The 6,582-nt window shown below is 31.5% G+C and overlaps 1 protein-coding gene across 4 annotated transcripts; it reads right to left on the bottom strand.

The window, feature by feature from the left end:
- Window positions 1-2,104: 2,104 nt before the first annotated feature.
- Window positions 2,105-6,582, bottom strand: LOC133333960 (uncharacterized). Of its 4 annotated transcripts, none has more exons than XR_009754472.1 (7): window positions 6,472-6,564; window positions 3,940-4,168; window positions 3,292-3,885; window positions 3,040-3,227; window positions 2,934-2,966; window positions 2,810-2,898; window positions 2,105-2,740 (listed from the first exon to the last, which is right to left on the bottom strand). XR_009754472.1 is itself a non-coding variant. In XM_061542271.1 (7 exons), exons 4-7 carry the CDS (start codon window positions 3,482-3,484, stop codon window positions 2,247-2,249), a joined length of 1,032 nt encoding a protein of 343 aa, XP_061398255.1. In that variant the 5' UTR covers window positions 3,485-3,611; window positions 3,647-3,885; window positions 3,940-4,168; window positions 6,472-6,563; the 3' UTR covers window positions 2,105-2,246. The 4 variants fall into 4 exon arrangements, 3 of the variants coding, with proteins under 3 accessions (XP_061398255.1, XP_061398254.1, XP_061398256.1); XM_061542271.1 differs by having other exon boundaries at window positions 2,810-2,966; window positions 3,292-3,611; window positions 3,647-3,885; window positions 6,472-6,563; XM_061542270.1 differs by having other exon boundaries at window positions 2,810-2,966; window positions 6,472-6,563.

Below are 6,582 nucleotides of genomic sequence, written 5' to 3'. Positions count from 1 at the left end.
GGATAGAGCTAAAAACTTGAAATTTGGAATGTCAATGTGTAGGGTCGATATAAGGAGGTAGTTTTGAAAGCGTGTACTTATGTATACGAAAAGTACTAATTATTACAAAATTTGGTACAATTTGAATTTGGATGATAGGGTGGAGCGATATGTAGGAAATAAGATTATTACTGCATTGTAAAATTGATGTATGTTGGTAATTTGGGAAATGCGTACTTATGTGTACTAAATTTGGTACAATTTTTATTTACAGTTTCAGCAATTCGGAGTTAGGATAATTTTCGGAGTGTAGGATTGGGATATACAGGTAATTTTGGACATTTTTTGCTTATGTGCACGAAAAGTACTAAATCGTACTATAATTGGTACAATTTGGATTTGGGTGAACCGAACACTCGAACACTGAAATTTGGAAATACGATTACTGCTGGAGTATAGGATTGGGGTATTGATTTAGTTTAGGAAATCCATACTTATGGCTACTAAATTAGGTACAATTTGAATTTTTTGTGAACCGATAGAGCTGGAATCCTGAAATTTAGAGTTTGGATAACTGTTAGGCTGTAGTATTGAGGTTTGTAGGAAGTTTTGAACATTTGTACTAATGTGTAATATATATTTGGTACAATTTGATTTTTTTGTGAAACGATAGAGCTGGAATCTTTAAATTTGGAGCTATGATCATTGTTTTGGAAATTCATACCTACTTACTTAGCTGGGTTGTGACAGAACTTTCGTTTTAAAAGTCGAGCTTAAAAAGAGTTCCAGACGCGACGGTCTTTTGCCCATTGTTCCAATTTGAAAGACCATATTCGGCAATATTGTCTTCCACTTGATCTTTACATCTAATTCGTGACCTTCCCCGTCTGCGTGAACCATCAGCTGTTTCGCTTTTATTTTCGTTTTGGGATGGGGCATCTTCGTCCATTCTCACAACTTGACCTAGCCAACGTAGTCACTGCATCTCGATTCGTCTAACAATACCGATGTTTGAGAAAAGCTGGTAAAACTCGTGGTTTATTCGACGGCGTTATTGACCGTCAACGTAGATCGGTCCATAGATCTTTCGGAGAATTTTTTTCTCAAACACTCCATGAGTTGCCTCATCTGCTTGCGCAAATACCCATGCTTCCGTTGCATATAACAGCACGGGTGGTATCAGCGTGGCCTTATTTCTTAGACCATAGCAGCATCTGTTGGCCAAAACTATCCTTCTCCGAATTTCAAAACTTATGTCATTAGATAAATAAAATCTTTGACTACCTGGAGCGGTAGTTCTCAAGTTCCACAGTTGGTCCGAGTCTATTAGACGTCTTGTGCGTTGATACCATCACCTTGGTCTTCTCTCCGTTTATTGCCCAGACCCACTTCGGCAGACTCCTTTTCAAATTGTTCAAAGGTGGCTGTAACCGCTCTCAATGTTCGACACATTATATCGATGTCATCGGCGTAGGCGAGAAACATGTATTGTTTGGTGTACAGAGTGTCATTTCTGTCAAACTTTGTCTCTCGTGTTAATGTGTTATAAAGTTGGTACAAATTGGATTTGATGAATCAATAGAGCTTGAATCTTAAAATTTAGAGATACACTGAAAGAAAAAAATTCATCAATATGATGATTTTGGGCATTACTTTGATGAAATGTTTCTTCGATTTTGAGCTTACAACGCGTTTCATCATTATAATGAAGAATTTTACATCAAATTTTCATCAAAAATATTTATCAATTTAATGAAATAATGTCATCATATTGAAGAAAAAGTTCATTTAATTGATGTATTATTTCTTCCTTTCGATGAAAAAATACACTCAAATTGATGTTCTATTATCTCTATATAATGAATATTCTGCATCATTCCAATAAAAGGTATTCATCAAACTTACGTAATTTATTCATTAAAATTACATAACTTCAATGAATAAACTGCATCAAACTAATGTATAATTTACATTTAATCAATGAAGCCCTAACATCGAACTGAATTTTGTTTTCCGCTTTAGAAACGCCGTTCTAAATTTTACAAAATTCAATATAAATACAAATATTTTAGGCATTTAGGAAATATTTTTTATTAAAAAACTTAAAAAATAATTCATTACGGGTTTTACAATGAATATAGATTTCAATATTTCCTTAGAATAATGAATTAATAAATAAATGTGATAAAATTTAAAAATGTACATAAGCGTTTGAATTATATTCAAATACAAAATTAAATATTAAATGTAGATAATTTATATATAAATCAGTTCTCGGTATAATTTAAATCGCTTAAAATATTTAGTATTTTTGAAAAATTTTTTGTGTGAGCTGATTTCATGTCATAGAAGTACTCTTGAACAAAGATCCAGAACTGATTGGATGCTCCGGGAAATTCTAAATTAAATAAGAAAAAGCTTTTGAAGCAAGTATCTAGTGCTCGCTGGAAATCTACAAAATGTAGCAATGCATGGTCTAAATAAACATAGAAATTGTAGTCATTATCTTCTAAATTGTCATCTCCAACAACAAAAATAAAAGGTTGAATATTCTCATTTCTCTTTTCTAAGAAATTTAAGTGGTTGTCTACTTCTTGGATACTTCGTGCGAGGAATATTGACGATTCTTGGGAGTCTTTTATGGTGTATTTCCCATACGTTTTCTTTCCATCTTTATCTTTACGGAGGTATTTTGATGTTGGATATAAGTAGCCGTGTAGACACCAAGTCAAGCGCATCATAAATAAAGACATGTTTGAAGCTACAAAATTAAATAAAAATATTAGTTATTTAATGATATGCATCTAATGAAAATTGATTGGTAACAAACCTGCGTCTGATGGATCAATTCTATCGAAAACTGATTTAATTCCAGCATCTTTAATGTATTTTTCCTTCTTAATCACATTATACACCGTAATAAGTTTAGTTTCCCATTCGAATATTGGTGTGTAGTCTTTATGCAGCACTCCGAAGTCCATGTTAATCTAAACGGAATATCAACACACACATGTAGAAAGAATATTAAATTAAGATGGACATATAAATTAAGATACTTACCAACTTTACTCCAAGACCCTCTTTATACTGTGGCCAGGTTTTAAATATATCCTTAAGGTTATCGTGCTCATCAAAAATTTGACGTATTCGGTAATTTGCGCATGACTGCCACATTTTTAAAAATTGTTCTTGGTCGACATTATCGTATTTTAAACTATGAATTATTTCTTTGGCGTTTTCTTCAGAAACTATAATAAAAACCCAAATTTACTACATTTGTATAAATCATAACGTTTTTTTCGAATAATTTACCGATATAATCTGCAGGTTTGGATGCCTTAGGTGAATTGACATCTCTATCTTTCTGATAAATGTGATTTCTTTTCATATTGTTGTATTTTACATATAGCTTTCCACGTCTGTCGGTGCGGTAAGAATGGAGTTTCTCATTGGGAAACATTTCTATTATTTGTTTTTCCAAATTATAGCTTTCTTGTAAAGACATGTGCAACTCATTTGCATGAAAATAACTAGCTATTGTTGTAATTATTAAATTTCGTTGATCTTCATTTATATGTTCGTATTTTTTATAGGTCTCTAAAATTCTTTTGCCAATTTTATTTTGGTTCAAAATTGTCGTCAGTTTTACACAGGTATTGGAGTCAAAGCGTTCTTTCAGAGGTTCTTGAGATAAAGTAATAGAAGAACAGCTAGATTTCCGTGAGATAGACGAAATATTGGCCACGTCTGAGTAATATTCGTTTTCAATAGGTTTTCCGATTTCTTCTCTCCATTTATTAATATTAAACTCAAAAACTATTTTGTCTCCTAATTTAAATCTTCGTGTGAGTTCCTCTAAATGTTTTCTGTTAATTATTTGTAAGACATCAATCGTTATATTTTCATCTGGAAAATACATTAAATAAATAAGCTTTAATTTTAAGTTATATTATATATTACCTTTTAAGTTGGAAAGTAAATGTAGTAAGTTCCATTTTTTGAGTAGAATTTCTAATTGATGTTCAATAGCTGCCATTTTTATATATATTAATATAACTCTTTTATTCTTATCATATATTTTCCTGTATGGGTTTTTATGGCTGTTGTTGGATGTCCAATAAGATTTTTGATATTGACCGCAAAGGCTCCCTCTACTTTGTTGACGTGTATCTCAAAAGCTCTATAATGGCTACAATAAACAACGTCTTTAAATCGTTCACCAAATATATAAATATGGTTATCCAAACAAAATACATTTATAATTCTATAAATATTATAGTCAATTTCGCATTCAGCAACGAAAAGATCCTTTTTGTATACAATGTTTTGTAATATAACCTTATTATAAAAATATAACTGTCTTTTAGGTATTTTAAGTTGAGCACATATATCATCATTTAATTCACACACGGTTAAATCTTTTTGTAAAACAACAAGATTATTGCTTGTAGACGAGTTTAGCAAAAAGTTTGAAAAAGTGAACTGATATTTTTTCTCTAATGAAAAACATATGTTTTTTCGTGAAGTTATAGCATGTGTGTACAACTTAAAACTGCGGTGTTTAGACTCAAATTGGAAACTCCAGAACTTCCGCACAGGTCCGCATTTTCTTATTATTTCCGGATAGTGAACTAACAAATGATATTTTGGTTTCAAATTAGTTTTAAAAAGCCTAATGAAATCTTTATTATGTTTTCCAATTAGATTTTCTAAAGAACTTATAGAAAACTCCGTAACCGAAAATTTGAGAATTTTTTCTACAATTTGTATAAGTGTTAAAATAAATATCCACACCTCATCATCGTCTGGAATCATATCACCAACAATTAATGGAAAATATAATAAAAACGTCATCATTTCCTTTGCTGACATTTTTAAATGGCGATTTTTGAGATGAGTTATAGTAATTTTGGGCGAAATATTTCCTATTTCAAGTTCCCCGTAATCGAACTTTTGTTTTCGAGCATTAAGGGTTTTCAAAGAGAAATATTTCTTGGTATTTGTGAAATAAAGTATGGCAAAAGACAAATCATAATGACAAATTCCTTGGAAAACGTCGTGCATTGCATCTACGCTCAAGTTGTCAACAACATGGAAAGACGGAATTTTGTTAAATACACATTCGCTTACGATGCCAGTCTTAGATGGATCCCCGGTATTTACGTCAAGCCTATAATTTGCATATGTCCTCTTAAGACTTGGAATAGCGGACGTTGTTACGTTACTCATATTTTTGTCAATTCTGCATAATCGGCAAAATGTACCACTAAATGATTTTCTGTAGCCTAATATGGTGTTAAGACCTAAATTATCACCAATAATTAAACAAGGCAAAAAGTGAGGATTATACACTTTACCGTTGTTTAAATCGATTTCAATGCCTGCCACTTCTAGATCTATTAACTGGTTAACAAGTGGTAACAAACACTTGTCGATTCCATGTACTTGCAAGTCACTACTTTTAATTGATGCCGCTAAAAATATATGGTCCAATTTGGTATCTTCATTTGGTAAAACAGGAAAAGAGAAGTAAAAGTTTGTTACGGTATGAGTTGTGGAATGTGCACCCAAAGGATTGTTTAATTCTATATCGTCGGAATATAGAAAGTAAGGAATTACAAGTTGGTTGGGATACATAGCGGCCTTCTTTTTCCACATATCTCCTTGCACGATGTTGGTAAATTGCGAAGATTTGTTTAAAGATTCCATATGATAAATCATTTTTAACAATAAGTTATCTTTTTGAAGAATTTTTTGAAAGAATGTCTTAGGGAAAGCGTTGCCATTGTGGTCTCTTTTTCAGCGAAAGTTAAATTGCCTTTTTTGTGAATGAGCTCGCCGCTTTTGTCAATGACAGAAATGTTTAAATCTTCACACAAATCTCTTTTTTTAAGTTCTTTAGTTAATAAGTACTCAGATTTTATTGAATTCAAAACTTCATTGCAACAACGAATAGTTTTAAATAATTCCTGCTTTGAATCCAAATCTAATTTGCCAGCAAATTTTTTGAAAACGTCTAGAAGTGGTAAAATTACAAGATTGTATTGAGAAGTCTGAATATTTTCAGCGTCCTTTCGACTTAAGTTATTTATGGAATACAAACCCGTCTGAAACTTTAAATTATTTTCAAAAAGATTTTCTATTACTGGTACTTCATCGAATGTTCCAGAATCAGAAGTCTCTTCACAGTGGCTCTCGATGCATACCTCTTTAGGTACATATTTTTTGTGTAGTATATTTTTTTCCAAATTCCTAAAATCACTTTGACTTGGTAATTTTTTCGTGGAGCCGCAATGTTTTTCCACAAATATTTCTCTGTGAACTTTTGTAAGATGCCTTTTAAAGGAACTTTTAGTTGTGAATGCGCTGTTACATATCGTACACCTGAATGTATCACTATTTTGGAAACCATGAAATGTTTGCAAATGCCACAAATATTTTTCTATATTACTAAAATTTTTAGAACATATAAAACACTCCATTTTAACTTACAACACTTCTATTAGCTCCAATGCACAAAAATATTACAAACACTTTTATCAACGTCTGATCACAATAAATGTCACTTTACAAATGAATTTTTCTTATTATTCAAGCACTGTT

This window comes from Musca vetustissima, unplaced genomic scaffold, assembly GCF_032173495.1.
Source record: "Musca vetustissima isolate MV318-11 ecotype Yass unplaced genomic scaffold, APGP_CSIRO_Mvet_v1 utg63878, whole genome shotgun sequence".
NCBI classification, from domain to species: Eukaryota; Metazoa; Arthropoda; class Insecta; order Diptera; family Muscidae; genus Musca; species Musca vetustissima.
Note: the sequence above shows the minus strand (reverse complement) of the source record. Positions and strands in the feature narration are given on the sequence as shown.